This window comes from Equus caballus, chromosome 11, assembly GCF_041296265.1.
Source record: "Equus caballus isolate H_3958 breed thoroughbred chromosome 11, TB-T2T, whole genome shotgun sequence".
Classification (NCBI taxonomy): Eukaryota; Metazoa; Chordata; class Mammalia; order Perissodactyla; family Equidae; genus Equus; species Equus caballus.
This window is the reverse complement of record NC_091694.1, coordinates 52,648,149-52,669,811: the sequence shown is the minus strand read 5'-3', so window position 1 is coordinate 52,669,811 and position 21,663 is coordinate 52,648,149. Positions and strand designations below refer to the sequence as shown.

Sequence of the window (21,663 nt, the reverse complement as noted above, 5' to 3'; positions counted from 1 at the left end):
TAATAGTCCACGATATAGGTAGGCCACAATTTGTCTGATGAGCCCCATGTTGATGGATGTTCAGGGGGTTTGTCTCTTTGTTTGGTTTTGCTTTCCCCAGCCCCTGTGGATGATGATGCAATAAGCATTCTCGTACCTATATCCTTACACATCCAGGGGATGTAACCTACATACCCTGCTAACCTACGCAGTCAATTTTTGTGCTACCTTGTGCTAATTTGCATGTGTAACTAAATTAATAAACTAATTACTATAAGAAAGATTTTTGATTATTTTGTCTACATTCCTGGGCCTATTCTAGAATGCCAAAAGGAAAGGCTGGGGGTGGATAGTCTCTTTGCGAAAATGGTATGTTTCCTCATATTTGGGCATATCTAGGAATTACTGGCTCATGGAAGCATACAAACAGGTAGATTACCTACCCTGTGTTCTCCAGATGCGCACGGGCGATGCTCCAAGGTACAACAAATAGCACTGGGAAGGCTGGGAGAAAAGAGGGAGCCGTAGTTAGGAGGCAGTTGGCCAAACCTGCCTGCCTCCCACCCCAGCCTGATGGGCCAAGCACAGCTGGTCAAAACTTATAAAACCCAACTGTCATAGACTTGTGGACTGTGAGAGCTGGAGAGACCTAGGGTGGCACGGAGTGCATCCATTCTTTGACTGTCAGAGAACCCAGGAAGCAGAGAGGAGAACGAACATGTTGCAAAGCTGCTTAGAGTAAATCCAAGGACGTTAACCAAAACCTCCTGAGTCGCACGCCCAGGTTCTTTCCTCTGGATCCTGCAGCCTTAAATTCTCCAAGAGTTTTTCACAACAAGGGTTCTAGACGTCATCTTGAAGATTTACTTGGTGTTAAGAACCAAATGTTTGTGTCCCCTCAAAATTCACATATTTAAGTTCTAACCCCCAAAGAGATGGTATTTGGAAATGGGAACTTTGGAGGTAAGCAGGTTTGGATGAGGTGAGGCAGGCTCATCATGATGGGATTAGTGCCCTTATAGGAAGAGGCCAGAGATCTTGCTTTCTCTCTCTCTCTTCACCATGTGAGGCCACAGCAAGAAGGCAGCAGTGTGCAAGCCAGGAAGAGGGTCCTCACCAGAACTCAACCATGCTGGCCCCCGATCTCAAACTTCCCAGCACACACACACCCTTCTCTTCAGTCTTTTATCATTGAGGAATTATCTGTTCCAGAAGACTCTCATTAGTCGGGTCTCCAATAAAAGGCTCTATTGGGCTCCCATCTTCTGATGGGTCCCCAGGAGAAGAGGCTAGGGGTTCAGTTCACTCACCCCAACCCACCAGCAGGTATCTGGGCCACAGCCGCCTTTCAGAAAGCACCGTGGGCTCCAGCAGTGTGTGGAGGTAAAGGCCTTCGACTAGCAGCCATGAGTAATTGGCACCCACGAAGTAATGCAGGAGGACCTGGGCTGAGCGGCAGGAGGTGGATATCTGCAGAGGACAGAGCACCTGAGGGTGAGTCCAGGCTTTCCCAGCATCTGGACCCCAGGAGGGTGGAACAGGGCCTCCCCGTGCACAGGCCCTCCCTCTTTACTCCCCTCTCCCCAACCCTTGCTGACTTTCTCAGAAAGACTGGGAACCATATCAAAATATGAAGCAGGGCTCCATTTAGGGTTTAAAGCCTGGCCTCTTGCTCAACATTAAGACATTTGCAGACAAAAACAGAGAGAATTCATCATCAGCAACTTCCATAAAGAAAACTCAAAACAGTATGTTCTCTGATATCAGTTCAATTAAGCCATAAATCAATAACTAAAAAATCTTCATAGGATTGGAAACAAAGAAATGAACTTCTAAATACTTCATGAACCAAAGGAGAAATGATGATAGAAATTAGAAATTATTTCTGAACTGAATGTAAGGAATATACTGCATATCAACTTGTGGTATGCAGCTAGTGCCATGCCAGGAATGAAATTTACGGCCTTAAATGCACTTATTAAAAAAAGAAAAAGAAAATCAATTTTCTTCAATATGTCAAAAATGTTAGAAAAATAACAGCAAATTAAACCCAAAGAACGTACTTGGGAGGAAAGAATAAAGATAAAAGCAGAAGTTAATGAACTAGAGAACATAAAATAAAGAGTATCAACAATGCCAAAAGTTTCTTCTTTGAAAAGTCCTATAAAATTGAGAAACTTCGGCAAGGATGATCAAGGGAGGAAAAAAGAGAGTGAAGGCACAAATAATCAATACTGGGAATGAAAAAAGGAACACATCATGGACACAATAGACCTTAAAAAGATCTTAAAGGAATATGCACAATATTATGCCAATAAATTAGATGAAGTAGACAAATTCCTAGAAAAACAGATTACTACAGCTCACATCAGGAGAAATAGAACATCTGAATATGAGTTATAATGAATATATAATTAAAAGTCTTCCAATAAAGAAATCTCTGGGCCCAAATGGCTTCACTTGAGTAATCTATCAAACATTTAAGGAAGAAATAATACCCATCTTAAATAAATTCTTCGAGAAAATAGAGAAAGAGAGAACAACTCTGATTTATTTTAAGAGGTCAGCACAAACTTTACCCCAAAACTTGACAAAGGCATTAACGAGAAAAGAAAATTACAAATGTGGATGAGGAAATTCTTAAAAAAAAAAACGGTATTAGCAAATGGAATCCAGCAATAAAGGGGAAAGAATAATCTATCAGAATCTAGCTGGATTCATTCCAGGAATGCAAGGTTAGTTTAACCAATTACTGCACTCATTATTAACAGGATAGAGGAAAAAACATCTCAATAGATGCAGATTTCAATGTGGAAAAGTTTTGCAGCTTTAAAAAATAGTAATACTAAAAAAGGTTGATCTGGTCCCATTCTTTTATTTACAGATGAAGAAATTTCCCACACAAGGGCTCCCACAGCAGCCCTGCTGCTGATTTCCTTCATGTGCCCCACTCTTGGGAGGCTTTTTTTTTTTTTTTTTTTTGCTAGATGATGCATCTCCAACCAGAAAGGCTTTGACATCCCTTTACCTCCCTCTTCCCCTCCCCAGCCCACCTTCCTGCCCTCTGCAGTACTGACCCACCAGGTGGGAGGCCAACGATGAGAAAGAACGTACCTCCGACACATAGGACATCCACTCCTTCTCATTGTTGGGCCTCCGGGAGTAGGAGTTGTAGAAGATGACATCCTTCACCAGCACAGCCAGGGCTCTCAGGATGAAAGAAGCAAACAAGTTCATGTGGATGTAGTTGCGTGTGCAGTGGAGTTTTCTGTGCAAGGAGAAAACCGAGTGCCTTCCCTCAGGAAAGAACAGCTCAGACGGATGGCCCTGTGCCTGAAACACCTGAGTATCTGTCATTCAAGGGCCGGGGTTCGTGGTGCGGGCTCCAGAGCTGGATGGCTGGCTTTTGTGATCTTACTTCTCTGTCCTCATTTTCCTCACTGTAACATGGGAATAATAGCAGCTAACACCTGTGTAACATGTTCAACATGCCTGGGCGAATCTTCCTCAGCAAAAAAAGAAAAAAATATGGGTCTCTGAGGCTCTACTGCCTGGAAGAATAAGAGCCCTCGCCTCAAAGGGTCACAGGAGGATTCAATCAATTAGTGGGTGAAAAGTGCTCACACAGTACTTGGCATGTAAGTGGCCAGAAAATGTCAGCTCTCACCTCCTCTCCCTCACCCACCTGGAGCCTCCTGTAGGTTCTTTTTGTACCAGCTGACGTAAAACTGTGCATCCTCAGTCTCCCTAGCCCAAAGGATCCTCTTCCATCACTGTGCCCTCCCAGCCCTGCCTGTGTCCCGGTGCAACACACACTCCATCCTGCCTCCCTTTCAAGCTATTATTACTTTTTTTATTTCCAAAAAGGATTTGAGGCAGGTCCTTGTGTGTTAGGATTTATGCATCCTTTTCCTTAACTAGATTGGGTGCTACTCAAGGGTTGGAACTGGGTCTTACTCTTCCCAGTGCCTGAGGCAAAATGGACACTTGGTTGACCCAGGCTATGGTAAGTTGCATCCTGCAGCGCTGGGCAATTATTTTCTCCTGGCGTGGTTCTGGGACTTTGGGGAGGTGAGTGCCGGAGGTGAAGGACAGTGGTGAGCACAGGAACTCTTCCATTGTTTAAAATTGCTCTCCCAGTGGGATAGTTGGTCATGACTGCTCCAGGAGGTGTAGAACACCCTGGGATTGGGGCACCAGATGGGGCCAGACCTGGATCTAGCATGAGCCTTAGGAAGGAAGCTGCTCTGGAACTCTCATCCACGTCCCCAGGGTCCCCATCCAGGTTTCCTGCATCTGTGTCAAATGCAAATTCCGCCATGTTATACTCATTTACATTGCTGGATGGGCCGAGACTGGGAGACAGCCATGGAGGGCTCCCTAGTGGGGCTATAAATATCTCACTTGGGTGATTTCTGAAAACATGATTTAGTAAAATGCACTCAGGTTTTGGATTCTGAAAAACAGCCTTGGATAAGGGAGCGGAAATGCCTAGTTGTGATCTTGGCTTCATCACACACTAGCTGTGTGACCCTGGGCAAGTTACTCATCTCTCCATATTTCAGTTAACTCACTTATAAAATGGGGATAATCATAATAATGCTAATCTCCTAGGATTAGAATTAATCTTAATTCTGGTTAAGATGAGACTTAAATGTCTTAATGCGTGTAACGTGCTTAGAATAGTGGCTGGCACAGAGAAAGCACTCAAATAATTGATAGCTAATTGGAGTTTGAGGGCCCTGGATTAAAATTTGAGCTCTACCTCTCATTAATTTGTTTTAGAGAAGTTTCTTAATCTCTTCTGTAAAAATAATGCCTTTGGTGGAGTCGCCGTGAGAATGGGCTGTAGTAGATATGCGTGTTATCTAATTCAATGGGCTTAATCTATAGGAGGTGATCTAATCCAAAAGAGGCAAAAGCAGGGATAGGAGTCCCAGATTTCAGTTCTGGCTGTGCTTTGTGACCTGGGGTGACTCTGTGCCTCTCGCTGGACCTCTGATATCACTTTTCCCCTTCATCTGCAAAATGGGATGGATGGACTGGAGACTCTCAGATCCCTTCCAGCTCTGATGAGCCATGAGATCATCCAGCCCAGTCTTCTACTGCTTTCTAGAGGAAGCCAATGAGCAAATTCCAGGATACATGCCTGAACACTTGCCAGCAGACGTTCCACTCACCGAAGAAACAAGAGGAGGGTGAGAGCCAGGAAGAGGGAGACAATGGAGAGGGAGTAACCCACGGTGTACAACAGCTGCAAGGTCGACAGCAAGGCATGGTGCTCCTCCTGAACACAGAGGAAGAGCAGACATGACCACCAAGCCAGGCGGCTCTGGTCTCCAACCCCAGTTCCATGCCCAGGACCACTATTGGTGTAGGTACGCACCCTATTCTCACTGACACCCAAGTAGGGTAGCTTAGACTGCTGTCTGGCACATCTTAGAGGCCAGAGAGCCTTGATGAGTGAAGAGCCCACTGTGGGTCTTACCCCCACAGCCTGTCCCACAGCCCGGCATTGATGCACCAAGATTCACAGAATCGTAGAATTGTGCCCAGGACAAGAGGCTGCTTTGGGAACGAGGATCGGTTCTTTGCCCCTGGAGTGCTATCCTTAGAGGTCCTTCTCTCTGGAAGATGGGGCCAGATTTCCACCTGGATGTCTCCCTCCTTAAGTAACTTTTCATAGATGATCTTTAGCAAAGACCCAAGAAAACAGTGGAATGCTTTCTCTGAGTCCCAGGATAGCCTGATTGTGAACAGAGGATAATTTACTGGAAATTCACGTGTGATTTTCCAATGGAGTCCCAACTTCTTATTGAACTCATCATGCACATCACTGTCAAAATCATGTTTTGAAATAGATTTTTGTACAAGAGCCCACAGTAAATACTTATTACCTGCTTAATTATATCTTAAACGTCTCTATATAATTCTTTTATCAGCTTTTTTGAACTATAATTGATGTACAATAAACTGCACACATTTAAAGTGCAAACCTTGATGAATTTGTACCTGAATGTGACTGTGATTTTATCACCACAATAAAGATAATGAACATTTCCCTCTTCTCCCAAAATTCTCCTCATCATCCTTGGTAATACATCTCCTCTCATTGCCCTCTGCCACCCCATGCCCAGGCAAACACTGGTCTGCCTTCTGTCATGAAAGATTGGTTTGGCTTTTCTAAAAGTTTATATAAATAGAGTCTTACGATATGTACTCTTTTTTTTGTCAGGCTTGTTTCCCTCCGAATAATTATTTTGAGATTCATCCATGCCATAGTATTACCAATAGTCCATTACTTTTTTATTGCTGAGTAGAATTTCATGCCGGTAGAATACAGTACAACTTATTTATCCACTGACCTATTGATGGACATTCGGGTAGCTGTCAGAGTTTGGCTTTCACAAAGTTTCTATGAAAATTTCTGTACAAGTTTTTGTGTGGACATAGGTTTTCACTTCTCTCTGATAAATATGCAGAAATAGAATGGTGGAGTAGTATGCTATATGTTTTAACTCCTTGAGAAACTCCCAAACTGTTTTCTAAATAAGTTGTATTAATTTACATTCCCAAGAGAAGTATATGAGAGTTCCAGCTGCTCTGGATTCTAGACTTCATACAATATAAATTCTAGCCATTCTAATGGGGGTGTAGTAGTAGCTTATTGTGGTTTTAATTTCCCCTTCTCTAATGATTAATGATATTGGGAACCGTTTCATGTGCTTATTTGCCATCTGTATATCTTATTGGGTAAAGTATCTGTTCAAATATTTGGCCATCTTTTAAACTGAATTGTTTGTGTCCTTAACTTTGAATTGTAAATATTCTTTATGTATTCTAGATAGAACTCTCTTCAGACATGTTTTGCAAGCTTTTTCTCCCTTTCTGTAGCTTGTCTTTTTATTTTTTTTAATAGCATCTTTAGAAGAGCAGAAGTTTTTTATCTTGATAAAGTCCAACTTATCAACTTTTTCTTTTGTAGTTTGTGCTTTTTGTGTCCTATTTAAGAAATCTTTACCTAACCTAAGGGCCTTAAGATTTTTAGCTATGTTTTTTCCTAGAAGTTTAATAGATTGAGCTCTTACATTTAGGTCTATAATCCATTTCTAGTTAATTTTTATTCATGGCGAGAGGCAAGGGTTGAAGTTTGGGGTTTTTTTGCATCCAATTGTTCTGGCACCATTTGTTGGCAAGATTATTCTTTCCCCATTGAATCACCTTGACACTTCTGTCAAAAATCAATTGCTTTTATACATGTGGCTCTGTTTCTGGACTCTGTATTCTCTTCCATTATTGTGTATGTTTAACTTTATGCTAATACGGTACTGTCTTGATTAATATCACTTCATAGTAAGTCTGGTAATCAGTTGGTGTTAGTCTTCCACCTTCATTCTTTTTCAAGGTTGTTTTGACTATTCTAGGTCTTTTGCATTTCCATATGAATTTTAGAATCAGCTTGTCGCTTTCTACAAAAACTCTGCTGGGATTTTGATTGGGATTGCATTGAAACTATGAATCAGTTTAGAGTTCATGAATATAGTATATCTGCCCATTTAGTTAGGTTTTCTTTAGTTTCTCTCTACAATGCTTTGTAGTTTTCAGTGTATAGGTCCTGCTCATCTTTTGTCAAATTTATCCCCATATGTTTCATATTTTTAATGCTGTTGTAAATGATACTGCTGTCAAGTTCGATGTTCAATTGCTCATTGTTAGTATATTAAAATACAACTGATTTTTGTATTGATCTGTATCCTGCAACCTTGCTAAACCTATTTGTTAATACTGGTAGTGTTTTGCATAGATTCCTTGGGATTTTCAACACATGATCATGTTGTCTATGAATAACATTTTCACTTCTTTTCCAAACTCTATGTTTTTTATTTCTTTTTCTTGCCTTATTGCTCTGGGTAGGACCTCCAGAACAATGCTGAATAAAAGTGGAGAGAGTGGACTCATTACCTTGTTATAGATCTTAGGCAAAAGCATTCACTCTTTCATCAATTAGTATGATATTAGCTGCAAGTTTTTTAAAGATGCCCTTTTATATTAATTTCCTGTGGCTGCTGTAACAAATTATCACAAGTTTGGTGGCTTAAAACGACATGATTCATTTTCTTACAGTTCTGGAGGTCAGAAATCCAAAATCAGCTTCACTAGGCTAAAATCAAAGTTTTGGCAGGCCAGCCTTCCTTCTGAAGGCTCCGGGGAACAACCCATTGGCTTGCCTTTTCCAGCCTCTGTATTTCTTCACTCAGGGCCCCTTCCTCAATCTTTAAAGCCAGGAGTGTAGCATCTTCTCTCCTCTATGACCTCTACTCCCATTCTTGTATCTTTTCTCTCTGACTCAAACTCCTTTGTCTTTCTCTTATTAGGCCACTTACGATTATATTGGGCCCACCTGGGTAATCCAGGATATTCTCCTCATCTTAAGATCTTTAACTCAATCACACCTGCAAAGACCTTTTTGTTATATAAAGTAACATATTCACAGGTTCTGAGACTTAGGACCTGGGCATCTCTGGGGGGCCATTATTCAACCTACCAACACATTTGAGTTGAGGAAGTTGCCTTCTGTTCCAATAGGCTGAGAATTTTTATCATGAATTAAGGTTGAATTTTATCAAATGATTTGTGTTCATCTATTGAGATGATCACGTTTTTTCTTTTTCAGTCTAATATGTCGAATTACTCTGATTAATTTTCAGATGTTAAACAAACATTGCATTCTTGGTTTAGTCCACTTGGTCATGATTATTAATCTTTTAACATATTTTTGGATTCAATTTGCTAAAATTTTGTCAAGGATTTTTCTTTTATGTTCATGAGGAATATTGGTGTATACTTTTCTTTTCTTGTACTCTCTTTGTCCAGTCTTGGTAGCTCTGTACTGATGGCCTCATAGACTGAGTTGGGAAGTATTTCTTCCTTTTCAATTTTCTGGAAATTTTGTGTAGAATTGGTATTATTTTGTCCTTAAATATTTGGTAGAATTCACCATTGAAGCCAAATGGGTCTGCAGTTTTCTCTATAGGAGAGTTTTTAACTATGACGTGATTTTGTTAATAGATATAGAGCTATTCAGTTATCTATTTCTTCTTTAGTGAATTTTGGTAGTTTGTTTCTTTTAAAAAAACTTTTCAATTTTATCCAACTTGTAAAAATTACTGGCAGAGAGGTGTTCATAATAATCCCTTATCATCTTTTTAAAGTCTATAGTATTAGCAGTGATCCCCCTTTCTCACTCCTGATATGATCATTTATGTCCTCTCTCGCTTTCTCCCTCTCTCTCTTTCTCTTTTTTTCCCCCTCTCATCTTTAATTCTATCTCTCTTTTTCAATGTCTTTCTAGAAGTTTATCAAATTTATTTGTCTTCTTACAGAACCAAGTTTAGGCTTCCTTGATTTTTTTCTATCGTTTTCTGTTTTCTATCTAACTAATTTCTATTTCTTTCTACTTCTTTTTTCCTGCGTACTTTGGGTTTAATTTGCTCTTTTAGTTTCCTAGTTTCTTAAGGTGGAAGCTTAGTTCGTTGACTTCAGACCTTTCCACTTTTCTACTATAAGAATACTATAAAGTTCTCTCTGTTTTAGCTGCACCTCACAAATTTTAATATGCTGTATTTTCATTTTTATTTAGTTCAAAATATTTATTAATTTCCCTCTAATTTCTTATATGACTTATGGGTTACTTGGAAGTATATCATTTAGTTCTAAAATATTTGGGAATTTTTCCAGAAATCTTTCCATTATTGATTTCTAGCTTAACTTCATTTTAGCCAAAAAACATATTTTGTATGGTTTGAAATTTTTGCATTTATTAAAATTTGTTTCATGGTTCAACTAAGGTGATTTTTGATAAATATTCAATGTGTAGTTGAAAAAAACATATGCTGGTTTTGAATGGAGTGTTCTATCACTGTTAATTAGGTCAATTTGTTTAACAGTATTGTTCAACTTCTCTATATAATTAATGATTTTCTGTCTACTTGTTTCTGTCAACTATTCGGAGAGAAGTGTTGAAATTTCTGACTATACTTGGGGCCTTGTCTATTTCTCTTTTAAAACTTACCAGTTTTTGCCTTATGAGCTTTGGGAATTGTTATTAGGTATTAATATTTGGGATTGATAGGTTCTCCTGATGAATTTATCTCTTTATTAATACAAAATGACTTTCTACATCCCTAGTAATATTTCTTGCTCTGAAATCTATTTTGTCTGATATCAATATACCTACTCCTCCTTTCTTCTCATTAGTATTTGTTTGTTTTGTATATCTTTTACTCATCTTTTAAATTTTAACCTAGGTCTTTATACTTAAAATAAATGTCTTGAAGACATTATTTGGTTGGGTTTTGCTTTGTTTTTTTCTTCTTAATCCAATCTGACAACCCCGTCTTTTAATTGAGATGTCTAGATCATTTACATTTAATGTGATTATTTATCTGATTGAGTTTAAATCCACTGAGGTTCTCTTTGTCGCATCTTTTCTTTGTTCTCTTTCCTTATTTTTCTATCTTATTTTGGTTTGAGTATGTTTTTTATTTCATTTTTTTCTTCTTTAATGACCTATTAGCTATATCTCTTTGTTTTTCTTTTTAGTGGTTGTTTTAGGGTTTACAGTATACATCTTTAACATATCATAGTCTACTATCATGTACTATTTCACTACTTCATGTATAGTTTAAGAACCTTACAACAGAATACTTCCATGTCCTGCATCTTGGCCTTTGTGCTATTGTTGTCACACATTTTACTTATACATATATTTCAGACTCCATAATAATACATTGTTACTGTTTTCACTCATTTATCTTTTAAGAAGATTTTTAAAATAAGATAAAAAATATTTACCCTCATATTTACCATTTTTGGTGCTCTTCATTCCTTTATGTAGGTCAAAATTTCACTATGGTATATTTTCCTTTCTGTGCTAAGGAATTTCTTCAATATTTCTTTTAGTGGTGGTCCAGATGTGGAATTCTCTGTGTAGCTTTTGAGCCTTTCCAAAGCAAGCCCAAGCACATTTCTATCTAGAATTATTTTCTATGGACCGCATCAAGATTCCTATAATCCTGTCAGGTCTCTAATTGCTCTTGTTGGCTTCTCCTTTCCTTGAAACTAAATCTATCCTAAGACCAGCACAAACCTACCTCTTACAAGAAGTCCTCCCTGAATGCCTCTCTGTGTACTGTCAACTCTGAACCCCAGAGCACTTGTTGTCTGTTTTACAAATTGATGCATCAATTACATTATTCATTAACACATTGTTTGCATTTTCTTGGCTTTCTAGATAGACTATAAACATCTTGAAAGCAGAGAAGTGTTTTGTGTTTCTACACACAAAGTGGTGTGAGTTCTTTAAATTGACGGTTCAGGTGGCATACCAAAACTTTAGTGGATCATTTTAATATCATTTATTTTATTGGAGGTATGAGGCTAATGCATTTAATTAAATAGCCTAATAATCCATTTCTGAATCATTATTTTTAAAAATGTGTATTTTATGATTTCTACAAACAAATTAGGGGAAATGCTTGTTTTTCATTTATCTGTGTCTTCCTTTGAGTTTCCACAGAAGCAGACCCTGACGCAAGTATTGGAATGCAAGTAGTCTAAATGGAAAGTGAAAAACCATCAGTAGGGGAAGGGAGAAGTTAGGAAAAATAAAGGGTGTAGGGGCCGAGTGGTTAAGTTCGCACGCTCCAATTTGGTGGCTCAGGGTTTCGCTGGTTTGGATACTGGGCTCAGATCTAGCATGGCTCATCAAGCCATGATGAGGCAGCATCCCACATAGCAGAGCAATAAGGACCTACGACTAGAAGATACAACTATGTACTGGGGAACTTTGGAGAGAAGAAGGAAAAAACAAAAAAGGAAGACTGGCAACAAATGCAACAGATGTTAGCTTGGGTGCCAAACTTTAAGAAAAAAAAAAGAAAGGGTGCAATATCAAGACAGTTACCACTGTGGGCAACTGGATCTTAATCCCACTGCACAAGCTCTGAAATCCTCAGCGTTAACCACCCCAAGGCTGAGGGAGCTGGGATATTTATATACCAATTCCTGCCAGTCTCTGGTTGAGGGCTACCTCCAGTGGGCATTAATTCCCTGGAACTTTGGACCTACTTTCCAGCAGACAAAGTGGCCTCCAAGAACCAGAGGACCAGTGAAGACATGCACATACTAGAGGTGAGAGATTAGACAGCTGTGCCGTGAACTGGTTAGGGCTAGGGGGTGTGGATGAGCACCAATAGCACCTGGTGCAGCTGGTTTAATTCACTGCTTTAGAGGAGTTTCTTAAACTGTCTTCTACATTCAGGGCTCTACCAAAACGTAGCTACTTCCCAGAGGCCCCAGAACGCCCAGCTAGTCTCCAGTTCACTCTCAGTACCAACTGGTGAATCTTAAGTCACTTAGACATCTTCATGAAATGCGTCATAATCCATGTGCAATAAGCATCCACTGGGGAAACAGACATTCTCATACATTGCTGAAGGGAGGGAAAAATAGTACAACCCCTCTGGAGGGGAATTTAGCAAAATCTAACAAAATTATATATGCATCTACCTTTAATTCAGTAATCCCATTTCTACGAATCTTCTGAAAGATAAACCACCACAAACATGAACCAACATACACTTACAAGGTTATTCAAGGCAGCATCATTAGTAATAAAAGATTGGAAATAACTCATGACCACAAGAGAGTATAGTATAGTATAAACTATAGTACATTTACATGATAGAGAACTATGCAGCTGTAAAAAGAAAAAAAGAGAAATGTTCATAGGAACTAATACAAGGTAATTTCCAGGATATGTTGTTAAGTGAAAAAAATCAAGATGCAGAATAGGATACCTGGTATACTGCCTTTTGTGTGAGAAAAATGGGAAATAACATGTTTATATATTTGCTTAGTTTTGCAAAAAGAAACATAAGATGCATATTATAATTTGATACAAAGAAAAGAAAAAACAGTGAGAAGATAAACCAGAAAATAATAAAAATAGTTATCTATAGGGGGTAGGTAGAAACAGGGTAGAGATAGTGATGGGAGCAGGACTTCTCTGAGTATACTTATTTATATAGTTTTGGCTTTCAAAGCCTGCCATATGTTGTTTACTAAAAAATAAAATTAAAGAGAGAAGAACAAAAATGGCAAACTTATAGCACTAATAGAAACAAATGAATAAAACTGTATATTCAATTAATAACATGACCATAAAGAGAAAATAATTATTGCAAATAATTATGACTACAGTACTCTGAACATGGGATATGGTCTGAGGATAAAAAGAGCTGCAAAACGAATGAATAAAGAAGATGTGGTATATATACACAATGGAATATACTCAGCCATAAGAAATGATGAAATCTGGCCATTTGTGACAACATGGATGGACCTTGAGGGTAATATGCTAAGCGAAATAAGTCAGAGGGAGAAAGTCAAATACAATATGATCTCACTCATAAGTAGAAGATAAAAATAATGACAAACAAACATATAGAGACAAAGATTGGATTGGTGGTTACCAGAGGGTGGTGAATATGATGTAATCTACACAGAAATTAAACTATAATGATGCACAACTAAAAATTATGTAATGTTATAAACCAGTGTTACTGCTATTAAAAAAAAAAGAGCTGCAAAGAATCTTAAATTTTACCAAGTAGGTTCATATTCTTAGTGGCAATTTTAATATTTTAAAGTTGAAACCGTTTTACATGTACTGTAGGGAAAGGTAAATAATTAATTATGATAAAGTTATCAGGAAGCAAAACTTCCCCTGAAAGAGAACAGCTACATAATGCAAAGTAAAAGAAGACAAGCAAAAATCCTAAATGTTAAATTTGAAGCAGAATTATCAATATGAAGTCTTCATTATAAAAATGTTTTTTTCTTAGGTCCGTACACTGAAAGGTCCTACGACCTAGCACACCTAGCACTTAGATCTTGGTTTCTAATGCCATTCCTCCATTTAAAGAATCCAGGACTTATTGAAGAAATAGGTCATTTGGGCTTGGAACGGGAAATATAAGATGAGCTTGGACGATCTTGTCGTGCCACAAAATAAGGAAGAGCTCAGAGACCATGGGATCATAAAAAAAGGACATGAAGCTGGTTTGAAGGGATTTCATGAGCTAAATCCAGAAGACATTGAGCAGCAAAAAGAATAATAAATATAAGTAATATAATAACATCACCATATATAATATCTCTCTATACAATATATGATAATAGATATAATATCAAGAATAAATATAAGTATAATAATAACAACCTGTAGGTCCATAGAAATACTCAAAAAATGAGGGAAGGACAAAGAGGTCTTCTTTTCAGAAGACTGCCAGCCAGGAAATGTAGAAGGAATGCTAGAGCTTGCATCAATTCAAGCAAGCATCATCAAGGAAGGTTAAAACACCGATGAAGCTTTGTCAGGGAACAAGATAAACACATGGTACCAAAGTATCAGCCCATCAATTACTGAGCAAAGACAAAAGGAGAAATGTACCTTTACCACAGGGAGATCTGGCTGGTGCTATCTTGACCAATGATCAAACGCAACATCATTATAGTGTGACATCTGACATTTTGGTCTTCTGATGTGATGCTATACAATGTACACAGCACCAGTGAGGACTAACTTGAGTCGTACCAAGCCTATAAACCTAACTTTGAGCTCACTGGAAATACAGAAGATGGAGGAGCACATTTAATGATAACCTGAGGAAACAAATAATCCAGATGGTGTGACATTCTACAACAAAGTTTTATGGTCTCCCAAAAAAGCCAATGTCAGCTTTGTGCTGGCTGCATTAAATACCCATAGCTCTACTGTGGCCCTGAGGTGGCAAGTGAGATCCAGCGGGACTGTGCAAGTGAGTGGGGACAATCCAGAGCCCCAGTGTGACTGCTCCTTAGTCCAGAGGGAAAATCCATGGTTCCACAGCAGCCCCAGGGAAAGCCTCTACTCAGCCCTAGTGGGGAGGCCACACCCACCAAGCACAAAGGCTGGGTGACCTAAGAGCAGAAGCGGCACGGCCAGGTGAACTAACCGCTGGCTGCATTAGAGGCCCATAGCTCTGCTGCGGCCCAGAGTGTGCAAGTGAGATGCAGTGGAACCAGAGAGTGGCAGAGCTGTGAGTCTGGGAAAACCAGCTCCCAGCTGCCATGAAAGCCCCTAACATTGCTGCAGACCCTAAGGATGGAGCGTGTTCTAGGTGGGTCTGTGGGAACAGGCACCAGTAACCCAAAGCCCCCATATGATTGTTCCCACAGCTGACGGGAGGCCCCACAGGGCCACTATGATCCCAAGGAGGGGCCTAGGCTTGGTCAGGAACAGCTGGCAGAGATCCTGGACAAAGATTACACAGGGGCTGCCACCTACCCCCAGTGGCAGCAAGTGGAAGCAGTAACCAAACTCTATCTCCATGTGGAGGCACAAATCCATGCCATTCATATATTATGAAAAAATATATTAAATCTCTAGAACAGAAGGAAAATGACAAGTACCCAGAAAACAATCCCGAAGACACACAAATCCATAACCTAAATGACAAAGAATTCAAAATAGCAATCATTTAAAAACTCAATGAGTTAAAAGAGAATACAAATAGACAACTCAATGAGTTCAGGAGCTACGTCACAAAAGAGCTTGATACTATAAAGAAGAATCAATCACAAATGTTGGAGATGGGGGCCAGCCCCGTGGCTGAGTGGTTAAGTTCGTGCACTCCACTGCGGCGGCCCAGGGTTTCGCCTGTTCTAATCCTGGGCACGGACATGGCACTGCTCATCGGGCCATGCTGAGGCGGCGTCCTGCATGCCACAACTGGAAGGACCCACAACTGAAAATACACAACTATGTACCAGGGGGCTTTGGGGAGAAAAAGGAAAAGTAAAATCTTAAAAAAAAAAGAAACATTGGAGATGAAAAACACAGTGGAGGAGATTAAGAAAAATCTGGACTCCCTGGACAGTAAGGCTGACAATATGGAGGACAGAACTAGCAGTTTGGAGGACATGAATACAGAAATGCTTCAGATAGAGGAGGAGAGAGAACTAAGATTAAAAAGAAATGAAGAAACTCTCTGAGAAATATCCGAATTAATTTGGAAATGCAACATAAGGATTATAGGTATCCCAGAGGGAGAAGAGAAGGAGAATGGAGCAGAAAGCTTGTTCAAAGAACTAATAGCTGAGAATTTCCCAAACCTGGGTAGAGAGCTGGAAATCCATGTGACAGAAGCTAATAGATCTCCAAACTATCAATGTAAAAAGACCAACCCCAAGGCATATAGTAGTGAAGCTTGCAAAAGTCAACAACAAAGAGGGGCCGGCCCGGTGGCGCAGTGGTTAAGTTCGCACGTTCCGCTTCTCGGCGGCCTGGGGTTCGCTGGTTCGGATCCCGGGTGCGGACATGGCACTGCTTGGCAGCCATGCTGTGGTAGGCGTCCCACGTATAAACTAGAGGAAGATGGGCACGGATGTTAGCTCAGAGCCAGGCTTCCTCAGCAAAAAGAGGAGGACTGACAGTAGTTAGCTGAGGGCTAATCTTCCTCCCAAAAAAAAAAAAAAGTCAACAACAAAGAGAAAATATTAAGGGCAGCAAGGCAGAAGAAAATAACCTACAAAGGAACCCCTATCAGGCTGTCAGCAGATTTCTCAGCAGATACCTTACAGGCTAGGAGAGAGTGGAATGAAATATTCAAAACCCTGAAAGACAGAAACTTGCAGCCAAGAATACTCTATCCAGTGAAAATATCCTTCAAATATGATGGAGAAATAAAAACTTTCCCAGATAAACAAAAGTTAAGGGAGTTCATCGCCACAAAACTGCCCCCCGCCCCCACACACACAAGAAATGCTCAGGAAGGCCCTCATACCTGGGGGAAAAAAAAAAAAGGAAAGGGGTTACAAAACCCTGAGCAAAGGGGATAAGTAGAAAGACAAAATCAGAAAATTGCAGCTCTCCATCAGAACTGGTTAGCAAACGCTTAAGTATAACATTAAAGATAAAGGGAAGGGAAACACCAAGAATAAATATAATCTTGTCATTTTAACCACAAACTCACAACACAAGAAGAAAAAAAGATCTGACAATAACAACCTAGAAGAGGAAGAGGAAAGGGATGGAACTGGCTTAGTCTAAGGAAATAACAGGCTATCAGAAAACAGACTATCTCATCTATGAGATGTTTTATACAAACCACACGGTAACCACTAAACAAATAATTAGAACAGAGACAAAAATTACAAATAAGAAGAACACCAAAATGGAAAACTACCTAACTGAATTGGTAGTCCAAAACTCATTGGACAAGAAACAAAGAAAATGCAGGGGAACCGGAAAATGAGCAATAAAATGGTAGCATTAGGTCCCCACATTTCAATAATCACTCTAAATGTAAATGGAATGAATTCTCCAATCAAAAGACACAGAGTGGCAGGATGGATTAAAGAACAAGACCCAACAATATGCTGCCTCCAGGAAACACACCTCAGCCCCAAAGACAAACACAGACTCAGAGTGAAGTGATGGAAGATGATACTCCAAGCTAACAGTGAACATAAGAAACCGGATGTCACCATGCTTATATCAGACAAAGTAGACTTCAAGGCAAAACAGGTAAAGAGAGACAAAGAGGGGCAGTTTATAATGATAAAAGGGACACTCTACCAAGAAGACATAACACTTATAAATATATACGCACCCAAGACAGGAGCACCAAAGTACATAAAGCAACTACTTACAAAACTAAAAGGAGATAGCAACAACAATATGATAAAGTAGGGGACCTCAACACCCCACTAACACCAATGGATAGATCATCCAGACAGAAAGTCAACAAGGAAATTGTAGAATTAAATGAAAAACTAGACCAGAGGGACATAATAGATATATATAGAACACTACATCCAAAAACAGCAGGTTACACATTCTTCTCAAGTGCACATGGAACATTCTCAAGGATAGCCCATATGTTGGGAAACAAAGCAAGCCTCAACAAATTTAAGAGGATTGAAATAATATCAAGCATCTTTTCTGACCATAATACTATGAAACTAGAAATCAATTACAAGAATAAAGCTGGGAAAGGGGAAAAGATGTGGAGATTAAACAACAGGCTACTGAATGACCAAGGGATCATTGAAGAAATCAAAGGAGAAATCAAATATTATCTAGAGACAAATGAAAATGAAAACACACTATACCAACTCATTTGGGATGCAGCAAAAGTGGTCCTACGAAAGAAATTCATTGCAATACAGGCCCACCTCAATAAACAAGAAAAGTCTCAAATAAGCAATCTCAAACTACACCTAACAGAATTAGAAAAAGAAGAACAAACACAGCCCAAAGTCAGTAGAAGGAGGGAAATAACAAAAAGCAGAAATAAATGAAATTGAAACAAAAAAGACAGTAGAAAGGATCAATGAAACAAAGAGATGGTTCTTTGAGAAAATAAACAAACTGACAAACTCTTAGCCAGGCTCACTAAGAAAGACTCAAATAAATAAAATTAGAAATGAAAGAGGAGAAATCACAACAGATACCACAGAAATACAAAAGATTATGACAGAATACTGTGAAAAACTATATGCCAACAGATTGGACAACCTAGAAGAAATGGATAAATTCTTAGACTCTTACAACCTCCCAAAACCGAATCAGGAAGAAATAGAGAATCTGAATAGACCAATCACAAGCAAAGAGACTGAAACAAAAAACTCCCCAAAAATAAAATTCCAGGACCAGACGGCTTCTCTGGAGAATTCTACCAAACATTTAAAGAAGATTTAATACCTATCCTTCTCAAACTATTCCAGAAAATTGAGGAAGATGGAGCACTTGCTAACACATTCTACAAGGCCAACATCACCCTGATCCCAAAGCCAGACAAGGAGAACACAAAGAAGGAAAAATACAGGCAAATATCACTGATGAATATAGATGCAAAAATCCTCAACAAAATATTGGCAAACCAAATACAGCAATACATTAAAAAGATCATACACCATGATCAAGTGGAATTTATACCAGGGACAGAGGGATGGTTCAACATCCACAAATCAATCAATGTGATATACCACATTAACAAAATGAGGAACAAAAACCACATGATCATCTCAATAGACACAGAGAAAGCATTTGACAAGATCCAACATCCATTTATGATAAAAACTCTCAATAAAATGGGGATAGAAGGAAAGTGCCTCAACATAATAAAGGCCATATATGACAAACCCACAGCCAACATCATACTCAATGGGGAAAAACGGAAAGCCATCCCTCTGAAAACAGGAACAAGACAAAGGTACCCACTCTCACCACTCTTATTCAACATAGTATTAGAGGTTTTGGCCAGAGAATTTAGGCAGGAGAAAGGAATAAAAGGAATCCAAATAGGCAATGAAGAAGTAAAATTCTTGCTGTTTGCAGACGACATGATCTTACATATAGAAAACCCTAAAAAAAATCCATCGGAAAGCTACTAGAAGTAATTAACAATTACAGCAAAGTGGCAGGGTATAAAATCAACTCACATAAATCAGTAGCATTTCTATACTCTAATAACGAATTAACAGAAAGAGAACTCAAAAACACAATCTCATTCATAATCTCAACAAAAAGAACAAAATATCTTGAAATAAATTTAACCAAGGAAGTGAAAGACCTATACAATGAAAACTACAAGATTTCCCTGAAAGAAACTGATGACAACATAAAGAGATGGAAAGACATTCCATGCACATGGGTAGGAAGAAGAAACATAGTTAAAACGTCCATACTACTTAAAGCAATCTACAGATTCAACACAATCCCAATCAGAATCCCAATGACATTCTTCACAGAAACAGAACAAAGAATCCTAAAATTCATATGGGACAACAAAAGACCCCGAATTGCTAAAGCAATCCTGAGAAAAAAGAACAAAGCTAGAGGCATCACAATCCCCAACTTCAAAACACACTACAAAGCGACAGTAATCAAAACATCATGGTACTAGTACAAAAACAGGTTGCACAGATCAATGGAACAGAATTGAAAGCCCAGAAATAAAACCACACATCTATGGAATAATGGAATTTCAGTTATGTGGAATAATGTCCTTAATCTTAGGAAGTACCTGATGGATATTTAGGGGTGAAATCTCATGACGTCTGCGAATTGTTTTCCAACGTTTCAGAAAGAGAGAGACGGAGAGAAAGCAAATGTGGCAACATGTGAACACATTTTGGCTCTAGATAGTGGGTCTACGCGTGTTTAATTTATTACTCTTTTAACTTTTCTGTATGTTTGGATATTTCAAAATAAAATGGGAAAATAGATATATTACAAGTTACATTGAAAATTAAAATTATATACATATATATGAATTAAATTCTGCATTTGAGCATAGAAGGCACTTTTTTAAGGGCAAAGAAAACAGCTTGAATAAAGGTGAGATAATTTATTTTGACACTACTAAACATAATTTTATACCAAGGAATGTAAACATACTTCATGTTTATGCACGTGTGCTCACACACACACACACATACACACACGCATAATCTCCTTAAAAAGTACCATTTAATGCGCCTGAGGACCCCCAGTGTGTTGTCAGTTGGAAGAACATAACATATTTTCTTTGCCAAAACTCTGAAGGGCAAAGATTTGCTAATACTAGCCTTTTTTGGGCAAAATGTCAAGCCTCTATTAGAAACACAGGTAAACATGGCCTGAAGTTGTTTTTTTTAAGTATTGAAATTCTTGGAAATAGGGCCATGTGGAGAGGGGAGGAGGCAATGCCCTTGCCTTCACTTTTCTAGAAAGAGAAACCTTTGCTTCCTGTCTTGGAAAGTGCCGTTTTCAGACCCCGCTTTGCTGTCCCTGTCGCTGACAGACCGCTGCAGACCTCAGTCCAGAGGAAGCGGCAGGCCCCTCCCCGTTCTGGTCGGTTCCTTCCTCAGGCCTCAGCTCCCAGCCTCGCTGTGCAGTGGAATCACCTAGGGCACATCAGTGCCAGCACTGACGCCCGGGCCCCCCCAGACCCAGTGACTCAGAATCCACGAAGCCACTCGTTCAGGACTTCCTAAGTGCCCACTGTGTGTAAAGGCTTTCCGCACCCCAGTACTACACCAGGGGGTGGCGGGCACTCAGATATAACTACGACTTTGTCATTGTTCTCAAGCAGCTTAGTCCAGTATAAATTGATAAAAATATACAATTTGCCTAATTCAAGGCATGCAATTAGCATGAGTTTGGTGTTGTGACAAAAGTCAGACAAATTCCTGAGATAAGCTGAATCCAGTCCAACCACAGGTATCATTTTAATACCTTTAAGAGGTGTGACCTGTCACATGGTTCAACTGTACAAGGAACGCAGAAGTCTGTCAACTCAACTCAAATAATCACATTGAAAAGAGGTCTACAAAGAATTCTCGGCGGATGTAGAGGCTCCCATGGAAGGCTCTTCATGCCTGATGGGAAGATGTGACTCCAGGCTCTGAAGGAAAAGCCACAGCCAGGACGGTCAAACCCACGGCGAGGGGGAAAGGGATTTTTACCAAGAACACCTGCGCACGCCTCCCCCCTCTGCACCCCCCAGCCGGCCTCTCCAGCAACACTTTGCTGGGCGTCATCACAGATCTATCCTTCTACTCGTCCCTCATATAGGGGCTTTTTAAATGACC

The 21,663-nt window shown here is 39.4% G+C and overlaps 1 protein-coding gene across 7 annotated transcripts in view; it reads right to left on the bottom strand.

Moving 5' to 3' along the window:
* GLP2R (glucagon like peptide 2 receptor) overlaps positions 1-21,663 on the bottom strand; it is a 66,090-nt gene that overhangs the window by 28,377 nt on the left and 16,050 nt on the right. For all 7 annotated transcript variants that reach the window (XM_070226538.1, XM_070226541.1, XM_070226539.1 and 4 more), the window contains 4 exons: positions 5,160-5,266; positions 3,094-3,247; positions 1,290-1,449; positions 423-483 (listed from right to left, as the gene is read on the bottom strand). In XM_070226538.1, the coding sequence (XP_070082639.1) occupies positions 423-483; positions 1,290-1,449; positions 3,094-3,247; positions 5,160-5,266 (482 nt within the window). The remainder of the gene's footprint in view (positions 1-422; positions 484-1,289; positions 1,450-3,093; positions 3,248-5,159; positions 5,267-21,663) is intronic.